The 16738-nt window shown below is 38.0% G+C and overlaps 1 protein-coding gene across 4 annotated transcripts in view; it reads left to right on the top strand.

Annotated features, from left to right (window-relative positions):
* The window catches only part of Rock2 (Rho associated coiled-coil containing protein kinase 2), a 103502-nt gene that overhangs the window by 26216 nt on the left and 60548 nt on the right, over positions 1-16738 (top strand). For all 4 annotated transcript variants that reach the window (XR_003378637.1, XM_005366527.2, XM_026788935.1 and 1 more), the window contains exons 2-3: positions 11442-11523; positions 13415-13515. Coding sequence is in view for 3 of the 4 variants with exons in the window: in XM_005366527.2 (XP_005366584.1) it covers positions 11442-11523; positions 13415-13515 (183 nt within the window). In the remaining variant the exon portion in view is untranslated. The remainder of the gene's footprint in view (positions 1-11441; positions 11524-13414; positions 13516-16738) is intronic.

Here is a 16738-nt window from a genome sequence, read left to right as displayed (position 1 = left end):
AGTGTGAGTCCTAGAGGGAAATAGCTTGTCTGCAGTCTGAGCCGAGAACATGCCTGGTGTAACCCACTTTAAAGGCCTTTCTTTTATTTTGAAACAATTGAAAATAACTTTTGTACACCCTTTACATAGAGACCCCCTTCAAATACTGTCCAAGTAATCTTGATTCAAAGTGATGGTGATCTAGTATCAAGCATTTCATCTAATTTTCATGCCCCTCTAAGTCTTTCCATCTGGAACAGCCCTGATAAGCCTTTCTTTTGACCTTGCTGCTCTCCAGAGTTTTGAAGATTACAACTTGCTATCTCTGAACTTGGGTTTTCTAGTGTTTCCTGTTGGTTAGAACCTGCTGGTATTTTTGGCTGATATCACAGAAATGTTGCTGTGTTTTCAAATCTTTTAGGTGGTTATGTATTTGATGTGATTGTTGGTGATGTTAGTGCTGGCCACTTGTTTAAAGAGAATCTCTGCTGTCTCTCAGTTTTTCTTTTTTGTGATTAGTGAGTATGTTATGAGCTGCCATGTGGATGTTGGGAACAGAACCCTTATCTTCTGCAAGAACTGCACATGCTCTGAATACCGAGCCTTCTCTCTAGCCCCTGCTACTTTGTGAGGAGGTACTTGGAGTATGTAAAAGCCATATTTTTATTTTACTTTTACTCACTAGTTTTAGAATCTATTGAAATTTTTCCCAATTTTTAATTTGCTGTTATCAGATGGCGGTTTTCTAGTTTATTTATTCCTGTACATTCATTAGTTAGTATTCTTCTGTAAGATTTTATTCTGGGGGAGGGTAACGCTCCATTACTATTATAAAACACTGGCTTCTGCAGCATCTAGGGTAAGACTAGAACATCTGCCACTGCTTACTTTCTAACTAGCTCTGGTCAGAGCCCAGATTTGCCACTAGAGGCCATTCATCCCATGCTAGCCTTCATGCCCCCTTTGAATTGTCACCATCAGTCACTATGCATAGAAGAGGGAACAGAATGATTCTTAAGAGCCAGAATATGAGGACGTCTGCTGTGAAACAGTCTCTCCAAAAATGGCTGCGTAAACAAGACCAGAACTGTGGCAATTGCAGTGAGCATGTTAACATAGAAGGGAGAAGATTTTGTGGGGCCCCACCCCTAGACAAGCACTATAGGCAACTGATAACCACCGGGAGGACAGTTAACCTCTCCCAGGCATGAACACCCTTTTGGTTTTCAATCCAAAGTGGTCAGCCCTGAAACCATATGCAAATATGCAACAAAAATAGACACAGCAAGTTGTACACAAATACACTCAATAATAATAGTGATGATGATAATGATGCTGATGTTGTTGTTATAAACCTGAAACGGTGTGGGGGAATATGGAAGAGGCTTGAGGCGGGTAACTGGAGGGGCCCAAGGGAGGAAAGTGGTATTTTATTTCAATTAAAAACATAGCTTCAAAAATACCTCAAGTAAACTAGGTGATGGTGGTGCACACCTTTAATCCCAGCACTCGGGAGTCAAAGGCAGGCGGATCTCTGTGAGTTCGAGGCCAACTTGGTCTGCAGCATGAGTTTTAGGACAACTAGGGCTGTTACACAGAGAAACCCTGTCTTGGGGGGGGGGAGCGTCAAGTAATTTTAAAGCCTCAGAAAGCTTGCAGAAATAATAAGAATGGTCTTATGTGTTCCTCACTCAAAATTCCCTTAATTTTCTATAACTATATTGGCTTTAAAAGTATACAGTGCATGTGAGTAGATAATGCCATTTTATGACTGCTATACTTTTCTTTTTGGTAATAGATACCATGGAATCATCTTGTCATTTTCTTGCTTCAGCCTTGGAATCAGCCATTTCCTTAAGGACTTTCTCCTTGTTGGGAGTAGTATTTCAAAGCCAAGATGAATGTTAAATGGGCTCATGGCTGTTGGAGTATCTCTGTAACTAGACCCTTTTAAACCAGAGGTTGTCAATCTTCTTAACGCTGTGACCTTTTAATACAGTTCTTATGGTGACTCCTAGCCATAAAATTATTTTTTGTTGCTACTTCATAACCTTAATTTTGATGCTGTTATCAGTCACATTGTAAATATCTGATATGCAGGATGGTGTTAGGTGACTACTGTGTAAGGGTTGTTCAGTCCCCAAAGGGGTTGTGACCCACAGGCTGAGAACCTCTACTTCAAAAAGCCAAATCCAGGGAAAAGATCTGGGTATAGATCCAGGGTGTAGGGTAGAGAGAATGAGGGAGAGAGGAAGCAGGCCTGCACAACAACTGGGTTCACATTTCCATGTCTGTCTTTAGATCTTGAGATCCACAAATTCACATCGACTCCCTGTTTCACTCCAGTACTGTTCGTTCTTCCAACCACTTTCTTCTGTGTTTGCACTTCTGCTGCTGATGTGAAGTTAGACTCCTGTTGTTTTATGGTTAACTTGTCTGGTTTCTCCATATGGAGCCAATCTCTTAACCACACAGGGCTATGGGTGCTGCTCACATATCCCTTCTTGATAAGCCCCTAGTTGCTGATCTATCATCTACCTATCTATTCCAGTTTTATTCACTCCATGCATGAGGCTCCCTTGGTGACTCTAAAACTTTTAAAAGGTCAGTGTGGCTGCTACAGAATGAGTAAAAGTAATAGATAAGTTAGTTCATAACTGGGAGTTTGTGCTTTACTCACATTGAGGTAGGAAGATATTAGATATTCTGAGTAGCAGAGTGACAGAAGCATTCTTGGCATTTTGTTAAGTAATCTTAGAGGAGGGGAAGGCAAGACCACAAAAAAGCCTGGTAGTGGGTGTTTACAAGAACTCAAGCTTGCAAAGTAATGGTGACTTGTAGGGATGGTGCAACTGGAGCTCTGGATTCACTTCGAAAGCCATGCTAGCAGGATTTGTGTGTGTTAAATTTGAGCTTAAGAGAGAAGAGGTCCAGCTTGATACCCAAATTGTCTTGAGTTTTGGGAAGGATGGGATTGCTATTCATTGAGATGTGTAAGACTGAGTAGATGTGGTTGTAATGAGAAGAAATAGGACACAGCTTTGGATGTTGTTTGAGAGACTTGTCATGGATTTGAGTTTTTTTTTTTTCTTTCTTTGATGGGAAAGACAATGAATTTAGAACCCATTAGCACACAGATGGCATTTGCAGACATGAAACAGAATGAATGCTATAGAGCAAGTGGGTTTAAAATGCAGGAAGCCAGCACAGGAAAAAGCCAATGAAGGAGACAAATGGGACAATGAGAAAGATACTAGAAAACCATTTGTATTTATCAAAGCCAACTGAAGAAAGATTCTCAAGAATTTCACAGAGACTACCACAGATGTGAGCAGATCTGGTCACTGAATGGTGTGTAGGTCATTGATGAGCTTGAACTGTTCTGTTATTGTAGTAGGTGGGAGTAGAACTCCTTGGATTGAGGCCTAAATTGATGGGAGCACAAGAGCTAAAGACAGCTACTGTAAATTTTTTTTTCAAACAATTTTCTTGTAAAGATAAAGGGCTGTGTAGGAAGTGGCTTCAAGAGCCTTTGTTTTCCTACTATAAAAGGAGTAATGTATTTTAATAATAATGAAAGGAACAAGAGAGAGAGAATAAATATATGAGTGAATGTGAATGAAAATTGAGTAGAGAAAGAATTGGGCCATCAATGTTGTCAGTCAGAATAGTAGGATTGAGAGACCAGCTGGGACATAAGTGGAAGGGTGTGATTGTGATGATTGGCTGTGGAGTTTACGTTCTATGAAGAGTATGGGAAGGAAGAGGATGAAGCAGAGTAGGAAGAGACAGAATCTGGATTAAAAGTTGCTATTGAATCAAAGGAATATTGGAATTGTCAACTTGTTGAAGGAAGTGTATTACTGTGGAGACAGGCTTTGAGGTCTCTTTGGCATAAGGTTTACTCAGTGTTGCAGTCATTTCCTGTGGCCTGATCAAGAGGTGGCCAGCACCATGTCTGCTGGCCATGATGACAATGGACTGAACCTCTAAAATTATAAGCAAGCCACCCCAATGTTTTCTTATAGGATTGCCATTGTCATGGTATCAATAGAAACCCTGTGGTGTAGGAGGTCCTTCTGTTTATGTGTTGCTTTCATTTGTTAATCAATAAAGAAACTGCTTGGCCTGATAGGGCAGAACTTAGGTAGGCGGAGAACACAACTGAATTCTGGGAGGAAAAGTCAGAGAGCTGCCATGGAGATGCCAGGCTAGACATGCTAAATCTTTCCCAGTAAGCCACGACCTCATGGTGAACACAGCCAATAGGAGGCTAGAGCTAATGGCCTAGCAGTGTTTTAATGAATACAATTTCTGTGTGATTATTTTGGGTGTAAGATAACCGAGCAACAGGAACAAGGGGCCCGCTCCCTGTAACAACCCTGACTAAGAGAGAGGCATTTAGAGTCGTGCTTTTCAACCTTTCTAATGCTGTGACCCTTTAATACAGTTCCTCATTTTGTGATGACTCCAAAATTATAAATTTTTTGTAGCTACTTTATAATTGTAATTTTACTATTGTTATAAATCATAATGTAAGTATCTGATATGCAAGATATCTAATATGCAACCCTTGTAAAAGGGTCATTCAACCCTCAAAGGAGTTGTTACCTACATGTTGAGAACCACTGCATTAGAGTACACTAGAAAGATAAGATGGTGCTTAAAGTAGAGACAAAGTATTTAAAATTGAAATTATGGAGGTGTTGCGGTTATTGGTGATATTATCATGGGAATGAATGTTTAATTATAAGATTAGTCTTGGACAGTGTAACAATGCACAAGGGCATTACAGAGACTGAGATTAGAGAGCCTTGGGGGGTTGTGGGTAGCTTAAGAAATGGTAGTGAGTCATAGGTGCTCTGATGCAAAACTGAGTTCTCAGAAAGGGTTGAAGAAGAATGGTTATGGAGAACCGGGGAACAAGGAGAAACACCTACTCCTTGTATAGAGTCTGAATCTTGTGACCTGTTAGGAAGGAATTTTTAAAAATATTTGAAAATAGATGTTTTGTTATTTATATAGTGCATTATACATAAAATAGAAGTTTTAAAATGAAAGGTATATTTCCAAATAAACATTTAAAATATTACTTGATTTTACTAATGTATCAATCTTTTTCACTAAATAAAAAATACTTTACAGTTTTTAAAGTTGTCTTCATATCATTGCAGTGATTTTGAAAATCAGGTTCTCACTTGAATTTACTTTGCTCCTGGCTGGACTGTCATAGTTTCTGTTTTTTGTTTGTTTGGTTTTTGTTTTTTATAAAGATACAAATGAAGGATGTAGTCCCCCTCCCCTTTGTTCTTTGGAAGCCTGCCACTGAGCTCCCAAATAAATACAGAGAGACTTATTGCTTATGAATGCCTGGCCTTAGTTTGACTTGTTCCTAGCCAGCTTTTCTAACTTAAATTATCCCATTTCTCTTTAACTATGTTTTGCCTCTGGGCTTTTTACCTCTCTTTAGTCTGTATATCTTTCTTCCCTTCCTACGCCATGGCTGACTCTGTGGCTGGCCTTTAGTGTCCTCCTCTCCTCCTTTTCTCACTCCTCCCTCTTCTCCCTTCTCTTAGATTTCTCCTCCTATTTATTTCTCTGCATGCCAGCCCTGCCTGTTTCTCTCTTCTGCCTAGCTGTTGGCCATTCAGGACTTTATTAGACCAATCAGGTGTATTAGACAGGCAAAGTAATACAGCTTTACAAAGTTAAACAAATGCAACATAAAAGAATGTGACATGCCGGGTGGTGGTGGCGCACACCTTTAATCCCAGCACTCTGGGAGGCAGAGGCAGGCGGATCTCTGTGATTTCGAGGCCAGCCTGGTCTACAAGAGCTAGTTCCAGGACAGGAACCAAAAGCTACGGAGAAACCCTGTTTCGAAAAATCCCCCCCCCCCCCAAAAAAAAAGGTGACACATTTTTGCATCGTTAACAAATATTAGATAGCATAAATGAATGTAACACATCTTAAACTAATATTCTACAACATTTCCCCCTTTTTGTCTAACTAAAATGAAAAGTCTTAGCTTTAACATAGTAAAACTGTATACAAAAAAAGTTTTCAAGTAAGAATTACATTTACAGTATTCAATCCATTTGTATTTAGCAAATTCAGAGAAAATACTCTGCTATAGAGATTTTCATTGGTATGGGTTGGTTTATTGATACAAATTTAAGGTCAGTTTTGTTATGCTGTGTATATGTATTTCTGATCTTGATTAAGGTATTGTGTTTGTGCAGCTCATTTAGAAATGTAATGTATAATTAAGAAATATAGGTTAATAGATAATTATCTATAATAGTCAAGCTTATAGTCATGTTAGTTAGATTTTCTAGATGCACAGAGATGTATTTCAGGTGGACAGACATTCTTCAAACTTTCAAAGACCTTCAGAATATGGCATTTAAAATGTTTAAGAATTTAGGACTTTTCATGACAATGAGACACATCTGCTCCTGGCAGCACCAATTACTTCAAAAGGAAGATGGGCATTGAAGAGGCTCCTTCTAGAGTTGGTTAGCCATTTGGGCAAGAAACTGCTCTTGCCTGGACTGCTTGATGAACTGGACATGCAGGACCCACAGAGAGATGACTGCTGAACTTGCCTAAAGGTGAGAAAGGGCCTGCGGGGTTCCTGCTTCATGAAAGAGTCTGCAAGACATTCTGCAGGGCACAGAAGAAAGTGACTGACAAACTGCCGATATAGGCAGAACTGTCTTTGAAATTTCCTGTCTCCTGGAAAACTCTGCCGGATACTATGGGCCTGTAGGCTGGAGATGAATGCCCCAACGGTACAGAAGAACTTTGGGTGACTGTCCAGGCAGTGAGATGTCTCTGTCAATTCTAGAGTCTTGGAAGTTGCTTACAATGTGCTTCCTGTTTACTTAGGTAATATTATATCCTTCTGGAGTCTTTGATATAGTTGAAGAATTTATAGTTACAGTTTTCCTTAGTTACGATAAAAGAACTGTAATTCTTGCTTGATACCTGTTTTGTTATATGTAATTTTACTATGTTAAAAGTTAAAACCTTCCTTTTTTATTTACACAGGAAAGGGGAGGTGACATGGGATTCCCCTCTGTATGTTGTGATTACCATTAATGAATAAAGAAACTGCTTTCAACCTACGGCAGGGCAGAACTTAGGTAGGTGGGGAAAACTAAACTGAATGCTCAGAGAGGAAAGGGCAGAGTTAGAGAGAATTCATGTAGCCCTGCCGGAGACAGACGCCAGAACTTTAGCTGGTAAGCCGTAGCCATGTGGCGATACACAGATGAATAGAAATGGGTTAAATTAAGATGTAAGAGTTAGCTAATAAGAAGTTAGAGCTAATTTGCCAAGCAGTGTTTTTTTTTTTTTTTTAAATAGTTTCTGGCAGGGCGGTGGTGGCGCACGCCTTTAATCCCAGCACTTGGGAGGCAGAGGCAGGCAGATCTCTGTGAGTTCGAGACCAGCCTGGTCTACAAGAGCTAGTTCCAGGACAGGCTCAAAAAAAAAAAAAAAAAAAAAAACCACAGAGAAACCCTGTCTCGAAAAACTAACAAAAAAAATAGTTTCTGTGTGATTATTTTGGTTCTGGGTGGCTGGGACGAACAAATGGCCTCCTACTACAGTACTCCATCATCTATCTTAGTGATTCCAAAGTTTTATACCTGACTTACTTTCTGTCATAACTAAAGAAAACTAAAGCTAACTATTTAGTCTTTTAATGCCATCAAAGACCCCAGAAGGATGTAATAGTACCTTACAGAAGAGACATCTGGCCTCTAAAGGAAACTTTATCTAAATCTCTATCCTTCTGTAGATCAGGATTCAAAGGTTGAGGTGAAATCCTCCTAGCGCAGTAGCTAACCTCTCCTTGTTCCTGTTTCTCACTAAAGAACCCTCCCTACCCTTAGTTCCTCCTGTCAGTTAGTTGCTGACTCAGCCTCCTGACCCCAGGTTAATTTTATTTAATCAAACAAATGTAACAGGTCATTGCATGGTAACAAAAGCAGCAGAAACAAATGTTAACACACCTTTACATAGTTAGAATAATATTCCATAACAGAAGGGCACACAACACACCAGGTAGTAAATTTGTTGATTCTGTTCACCAACTAATAACTTTTTTTGTGGTTGTTGAGACTTAGTAAGCCTCTGCTTTCTCTGGTGATAGAGGGTAGATTTTAAAAATGAACTAGATTAGCTGCATTTTTGTATTTTAATAATACAATTTTGTATTTTAATCCACTCAGTTGCACTGCCTCTGTCACCACAAGGAGCTACTTGGTGCCCTTGCCCTCAAGGGCAAGGTATCTTTGTGTATGCTCTGTAACAGACTAGAGGGACTTTATTAACATTAGGCACTGTGTACAGCAGAACACTCCCTTCAGAGATAAAGAGGGCATTACTAAAAGCTGGAACTTAGTTCTTCTAAAACTGTTTTTCAGTAGTTCATGTACATGCACCTAACAGTAAGCAGCAACAGCGATGCAACAAAGTAAACTAGCAAAAATAATGCAGCTGCTTTTAGTTGTAGCTGGTTTAGCATATAGTTTAAAGATTGCTTTTTTAATTTTAATTCTATTTCATATACATTGGTGTTTTGCCTGCACTTATGTCTGTATGAGGGCACCAGATCCCTGGAACAGGAGCTACAGACAGCTGTAAGCTGCCATGTGGGTAATGGGAATTGAACCCGGGTCCTCTGGAAGAGCAGTTAGTGCTCTCAGATGCTGGGCCATCTTTCCAACCCCAAAATATAGTTTAAAGATTTTAAGCATGCAAGTTAGCATAGTTTATTCATCCCAAGATGCAGAACATGTTACTCAGCAGTACTCACATATTCCTGGTGACATTTCCAGACACCCTTTGTCAAAATATTTCCTCTATAGCAGTACTTTTCAAAACATTAAAAATTGTTTTTTGTCATTTTCTGTTGTCCTTACTTAGACCTCTCACTGAAAGTATTCACCAGGATACTGTTGTTAATAACTTGTTATAGTGAGGCAAACTCAGTAAATTTAGAGCAATTTAACTTTTTATAGAAGAATATATAATTCATCTGTAAGTTCAATGACTTTTTGAAGTGTGTTGTGAAAGATTGCCCTGAAAACTTTTGTATAAAAGTAGAAGCTTTCGTGGTAGTTTTTCAGCTCACCACAAAGGATTGAAAATATTTTCTTAACACTTTCACACCCTTATTTTTATTAAATTTTAGTGTTAGTAAGATGATGTATTACAGGGTTCTGTGCCTTGGTTGTAAAAACTTGCTCTTTGAATGTGTTTAGCACTGTTTGTAAGTTTCTATGTTCTCTGATAGAGGACAGATCTTAAAAGTATGTGGCGTTCAAGAGTTTTGTGTTTCAGCCACAGAACCACCTCTGCCCTGGTGACTGTTAGAAAAGTTTTCTTTAGTATTAGTATTAAATAAGTAATTTGATGCTGAGTATGCATTTGTCTTCTTTGGTTGTTTTATTACAACAGTGGCCAGCATGTATTTGACGGTAGATTAGAACATGTGAGTGCTTTTCTCCAGCTGTCTAGTAAGTCTGTCAGTGCAGTTTCCTTGCTCTTCTTGTTTCTTATTCTTCAGCACCTTCCAAGGCATATGATGTCAAGAAAACTGCATTTTCCACCAATTGTTTCTGATATATATCAGTCAAAACAAAGCAAAATACTCGGAGAACTGATGTTTTCTGGCACTGTCTGGATTTTTAGAGTTGCTCCTTTGATGTAAATGGGGCAAAACAGAAAAGCTAGATTTTCCAAATCATTATCATTACATTTAATGAAAATTGGTTCAATGCTTGATTCAATTCAGGACAGTAACATCATTATCTGGGTTCTTAAATGGCTTGTTGGATGATGATTCGTTTTTAATGTGTGGGTGTTAGTGTATGTGCACAAGAAGAAGTCAGAGAACAACTTGGGAATTCTCTTTCCTATTATGTGGGAGTCAGAGACTGAACCAGGTTGTCAGACTTGGTGGTAGATAGATGCCTTTACCCATCTTGCTGTCCTGTCAGCCCCAAAATATGTGTTCTGAAAAGCCATGCACATGAATATTGGAGAAATTAGAATAGAATCAGACTTTTAACCAAAAGAGTAAGAAAATTTGTGGTAATTAATAAAGTTGTGATCACTAAGTCTCTTGGCAGTTGTGCCCAACATCACAAACATGTCCACACTTGCAGCCTTGATTAAATCCTCAAGGCTTGATTTTTTTTTTCTTTGAGATGGCCTACCTCTGCCTCCCGAGTGCTGGAATTAAAGGCCTATACCACTACTACCTGACATGTATAATTTTGTTTTGTTTAAGTACATATTGAGTTGCTAATATGTACTTGATGGACAAGAAATCCTTAGTCCTGCTCAGGGGAGTGCCAGAAATGAAGGAATGATAAGCAGCAGTTATAGGTGGCAGTGGTTACTAACCACTTTAAAAGCTACATTTGTACATATTATTTGGCTTTAGTATTGCTTCCTTTTAAAAACCTCATTTAAAAAATTGGTTAATTTTTATGTGTGTTAGTGTTTTGTCTGTGTGTATTTCTGTGTGAGGGTGTCAGGTTCCCTGGAACTAGAATTAAAGACAGTTGTAAGCTGCAGTGTGGGTACTGGGAACTGAACCCAGGTTCTCTGGGAGAGCAGTCAGTGCTCTTAACTGTTGAGCCATCTCTCCAGACCCTGTGTTGCTTCCTAATAGTGGGAATTTCCTCCTTTTCCAAATAAAATGTTATGAGCTACCAAATGTAAAGTAGAACAGAGAAGTATGAATTAGATTCTCCTTAACCATCCATATCCATCCATAATACTTACGCATCCACCCCCCTTTTAAAAGGTAAGTATGCATGTGCTGGTGGGGGTAAGATGAGGCAGATATTTGATACCCCCCCAAAGTGTTTACCAAAAAAAAAAAAATCCCTGAAGGGCAGATTTTTTGGGGTGAAATAGAAAGCAGGCATTATTGTGAGACAATATAAGCCTAGGCTGGCCTCTTAAATCATCTGTCTGCCTTTGTTCTAGGATATGTGCTCACATCTGAAAATTTGGGACTAGGGGCCTCCGATGAGAAAACATGCAGTGTTTGTCACCCTGGGTCTGGGTTTCCTTAGTATGATTCTTTCTGGTTCCATCCATTTACCTGGAGAACAATGTCATCATATTTATTTTGGTACTTCCCTCCCGTCCTTCCATGTGCAATAAAATTATTTTAAATGAGCAAAAATGTATAAGCTACATTTATCTTTCTTTGCTTTACTGAGTATCAAACTCTGATTTTGTGTGTATTCCCAGCTTCTCAGCTAACATTCTCAGGTTAGAAAACTTGTTCAAGCTGTTGGGAATGGAGAGTCAGTACAATATATCAATGTGGGTTCGTATTTACTCAGTGAGAATAGCATATATAATATTTAAAGATTTTTGAATGCTTCAGAATTATAAAAACTTGCTTTTTACTTTTTATTTTTTAACAGGATGGCTTAAATTCCTTGGTCCTTGACTTGGATTTTCCTGCTTTGAGAAAAAATAAAAATATAGATAATTTCTTAAATAGATGTAAGTATATTTATTTTTATTATTAATGTTTGGACACATAGTTGAGCTTTAAATGAGATGTGTTTTGGTACTTATATTCTTAACTTTGTTAACTTATGACCTAGTCACCATTCTATTACTGTGAAGAGATACCATGATCTCTTGATTACAGTTTCAGAGATTTAGTCCATTATGGCAGGAAGCCAGGTGATACACATTATGCTGGAGCAGTAGCAGAGAGTTGCATCCTGATCTGCAGGTCAAAAGAAGGACATTGGGCCCAGCATGGACTTGAAACCCAAAGCCTAGCTCCAGTGACGTGTTTCCTCCAATAAGACCACACCTCCTAATCCTTCTAATCCTTGGAAATAATGCCACTCTCTAGTGACTAAACATTCGAATATATGAGCCTATGGGGTCATTCTTCTTAGCTTATTGAACTTGCTTGTATTAAGAGTGCTTTTTGTTTCATTTAAAAATAATATTTTGTATTTTCAAAGTAACTTTGCTAAACTAAGTTACAATATGTAAATTAAAATTTAAAAGATTAGATTTATAGAAATTGTTAAGACCCTATAACTCTTGTTTATGCTTGATCAAAGCAAAATTTTAAATTATTGTAATTCTATGACATTGCTTTTATTTACCCAGAAGACTTTGATAAGCTTTGTTTTAGTAATTTATGTATATTATTAAGTCTTGTTAAGGAAAAATGATGTAATAGCAGTTAGTATTATATATATATATATATATAGAGAGAGAGAGAGAGAGAGAGAGAGAGAGAGAGAGAGAGTTGTCCTTAATGTTTGTTAGTATTATGTTGAAATTAGTAGATTCTGAAAATATATTCTCAAAGTGAGTTGGGCATGGTGTATTATGCTTGTATGTAGCAATCCAGGAGGCTGAGGCAGGAGGACTATTGCACATTTAAGGCTAGCCTAGACTACAAAGCAAGGCAGTCTCCAAAAAAGGAAAAAGTTAATCCAAGGATCCTGGAGATGGCCCAGCTATTAAGGACTTGAGTTCAGATTCCAGCACCCAGGTCAGGCAGCTCACAACCACCTGTTACTAACTTCTGGGGAATCTGATGCCTCCTCATCTGGTTTCTGTGGGCACCACAGTCATACAGACCCACACTCTTAAATATATAACGCAGAAAATTTAAAATTCTATAAATAAAAAAAAACAAAAAAAAATAAAATTCTAAGTCTAATGGGGGGGAGTTTCAGAATGATTAATGCATCCTCTTTATTCTCACAGCTAAATCCTTTCTTTTGGAATGGTCAGTATTAGGGTATTTTTCAATTTAATATTGACTGTAGTAGTTGATATTTTTGAAATATGATTGCTGCCTTTTAAAGCATCATTACTAAATTTGGAATTACAAGTAATTTTATTCCTTCCTTTTCTCTTTTGAGATAACATCTAGTAATATCACCGAGGCTGCCCTGAAATGTATAGTCCTTATGTTTAGCCTCCTGGTCCTGGGTGACATGCCTGACTTTGTGATTGCTTTCTGCCATGATTGATAAAGAATCAAGATTGCCTGGGTCCTTGATGTCTCTTGCATACAGGGGGGTGAGAAGCAGAACAGCTTTAGCAGTTAGCATCTTCATGGACATGTGCCAACAAATCACAGAGCTTTGGTTCCTTGATGCAGAGATAGCATGCTTCTTAGAGTGTTTATTTCGATTCTGGGGATAGAACCTAGGACCTTACATGTTAACTAAGCAGTCTGTCACCATACTACACCGATTCCCACATTTTAAAGTTTTAAAATAGGATCCTTTAAAGACTAACAGAATCAGCTGAAAATTCTAGAATCTAGAAGTAAAAAATGTTTACAAATATTATGACTATTTTTGAATGTTTCTAATGATTGCTTTAAAATATGGTGATCTTTTTATTATAGATGAGAAAATTGTGAAAAAAATCAGAGGCTTACAGATGAAAGCAGAAGATTATGATGTTGTAAAAGTTATTGGCAGAGGTGCTTTTGGTGAAGTTCAGTTGGTAAGGGTTTGTTTGGTTCTTACTACCTTTTTTGTTTTGTTTTTGTTTGTTTGTTTTGAGACAAGATTTCTCTGTGTATCTTTGGCTATCCTGGAACTCAACTCTGTAGACCAGGCTGGCCTCAAACTCACAGAGATCTGCCTGCCTCTGCTTCTCGAGTGCTGGGATTAAAGGCATGCACCACCATGCCCAGCTGAGGAATTAGTTTTATGTCTTTGATGAAGTCATTCTATCCTTCTGAGCCTCAGTGCTCCCATCTTTCAAAAGAGGTAACCTGTTACTAACAGTATTCCACCTTTAAAACACAGTGATTTGGAATAATGCCAGTTTGGTTTCACATGTGATCTGCCTATAAATTAGTACTATACTATATTATACTCTGGCATTATACTGTATGAAAGCTGTTGTAATAATTATTAAGAAAGGTCATGAGGCCAAATGTCTTTAATCCCACCCAGCATTCAGGATATTGAGGCAGACCAATCTCTTATTTCAAGGCCAGCCCGGCCATACAGTGAGTATGATATATATGCATGTGTGTGTATATACATATGTATGTATGATATGGATATATCTTATATATACATATATATCACAATGAAGAAACTATTTCTGGAGGTAAAAGTGTAAATATTATAACTCTTAACATTAAATTGTGTATTTATATTAAACGAGGCATTATAATGGTTATTCTGTTTTGAATTCTTAAGCATGAGGTCCAGTGTTTGTTCTTAGATTCTAGTTCTGTTCTTTGAACCTATAGTGTTTTATCCTCTTGATGGCAATGAGAAACAGTGATCACTTTAAGTGTAAGTTCTTCTCTAAGTTCTGACCTGAAGAACAGAGACAGGAGCACCTATTTTATGAGGGTTACTGTGGAATTACTGTGGATTAAGTGAATTACTAAGTCATGCTGCCTAGAGTACTTCCTAAGGGCTGTTTTTTTAAAAATTTTATTGCTTATTTTATATATAGAGCTAAATCACATTTTATACAAAAATATTGTTTTTTTGCATACTTATAATTCTACTTTGAAGAGATACTAGAATTTGGAGTTGGATTTTGAATAGATCTTGACTTATCCTTGTTTTTCTTTTAATTGTTTGCTTTTTGGTTTTGTATTTTTTAGATAGGATCTCTTACATTCTAGGCTGGCCTAGAATTCAGTATGTGGTTGCTGATGACCTTGAACTTTTGATCTTTCGCTTTCCAAGTTCTGTACTTACAGGCTGCATCCTCATGCTCTGTTTTACATTGTGTTGTGGATCTAGCCCAAGGCTATGCATAAGCTAGGCAAGTGCACATGTATTAGCTGAGGCACATTTATTAGTCAAACTGGTCATTCTTTGTTTTGTTTTAAGACAAGATCTTTCTGTGTAGACCAGGTTGACCTCCCAGCTCAGAGATCTGCATGCCTCTGACTCCTGAGTACTGGGATTAAATGCACATGCCACTGTGTCTTGACCCAGCTTTCCATGTTTTAATGTTAGAGTAGTTATTTAGGGAGGAAAGAGGGCCTGCTTTTTGTCCCAGCCACGCAGCTAGCTTAACCCCGAAATAATCACACAGAAACTGTATTCATTTAAACACTGCCTGGCCCATCAGCTCCAACCTCCCATTGTCTAACCTCCTACTTCCCAATTCAACCCATTCCCATAAATCTGTGCATTGCCACATGACTGTGGCTTACCAGCAAGATTCTAACTGGTGTCCGTCCCAGACAGGAGATCCATGGCATCTCGGCTCTGCCCTTCTTCCTCCCAGCATTCCGTTCTGTCTACTCGGCCTACCTAAGTTCTGCCCTATCAAAAGGCCAAGGCAGTTTCTTTATTCAACCAATGAAAACAACACATAGAAGGACCTCCTACACTATGTTCCTACTAATGTCATTATGATGAAGTGTGTCAAAGGAATGGGAGAAAAATATGTAGGTATAAGATTTTATTTTTGTTGTTGCTGTTAACCAAAATCATGTGTTTTTAAAAATGAAAACGACATTCTATGAATCTGGTGCCTGACTCAAGAGTTTGTATCTTATTTACTTTGGCTTTGCCTTTATTACCTTAGACAGATTCCTAAAAAGAAGTAAGATTGTAAAGGAAACATCCATGTGTTTCTTTCTTCTATTTTGAAGATTAATTTGTATGTAGTAAATTAGTATGGTGGGTATAGGGGGAGAATATTCCAATTTAACACATCTTTGTAATGTGTTTTGTTTTTGCAAGTTAATTGAAGGAAGCTTCATAATACCACAGATTTTTCTTTCCATATGAAATCTTTTTCTGGTTAAGTTGAAAGTAGGGGTTAGGTTACCACAGAGGACAGTGTTAACTAATTTATATAAGTAGTTCCATTCTAAGGGTAATTGTGTTATATCACTGATATGCCATAGCATATAAGAGCATTGTTTCTGGAGTCAATAGCAGTATAGGGCTGGAGAGATGGCTCAACAGTTACGATTACTTGCTGCTCTTCCATAGGACTCAGGTTCAGTTTCCAGCATTGCATGAGGTCTCGAGTAACTGTCTGTAACTTGAGTTCCAGGGGATCCAATGTCCTCTTCACCTCTACAGGAATTGCATACATATGATTCACATACATACATACATGTCGGCATGCAAAATACTGATATATGTAAAATTAAAAAAAATCAGGGTTTGGGGAGGGGAAGCTGGAGAAATAGCTGAGTAGTTAAGAGCATTGGCTGCTCTTGCAGAGGGTACAGGTTTGATTCGCAACACTTAAATGGTGGTGCACACTGTTCATAACTCTAGTTCCTGGTATCTGACACTCTCTTCTGGACTCTGCGGGCACTGCATACATGTGATGCACAGACATACATGCAGGCAAACCACCCATACACATAAAAACTTTAAAATTATAGTAAAAAAGAATAAAGAACAACAAAAAGCAGTAGCTTCCCCACTAGGGCTTTTGACCTTAGTAGTAAAACTTCAATAGAAATTTTTGTGTGTAATTAATTTCTGGTACTGTGGGAGAAGAGTCCTGTCACCCAGGCTAAAGCTCTCTCATCTTGGAGTAGCATTAGTAACAACTTAACTTTAGAATATTTTTGTAAGTACTATATTGGATTGCACATACATGTCTCTTAGTGTGGTTCTGGTTCTGCGTAGTGGGACTATTGCCAGGTTTCTTGTCAGATATTTAAGTGGGTTTTACTTTTGAATAATCAGATCTTATCTGAGGTTTTTTTTTTTTTTTT

This window comes from Microtus ochrogaster, unplaced genomic scaffold, assembly GCF_000317375.1.
Source record: "Microtus ochrogaster isolate Prairie Vole_2 unplaced genomic scaffold, MicOch1.0 UNK10, whole genome shotgun sequence".
In the NCBI taxonomy this organism is placed as follows: Eukaryota; Metazoa; Chordata; class Mammalia; order Rodentia; family Cricetidae; genus Microtus; species Microtus ochrogaster.
The sequence above is the reverse complement of the archived record's forward strand: the minus strand, read 5'-3'. Positions and strand labels throughout refer to the sequence as shown.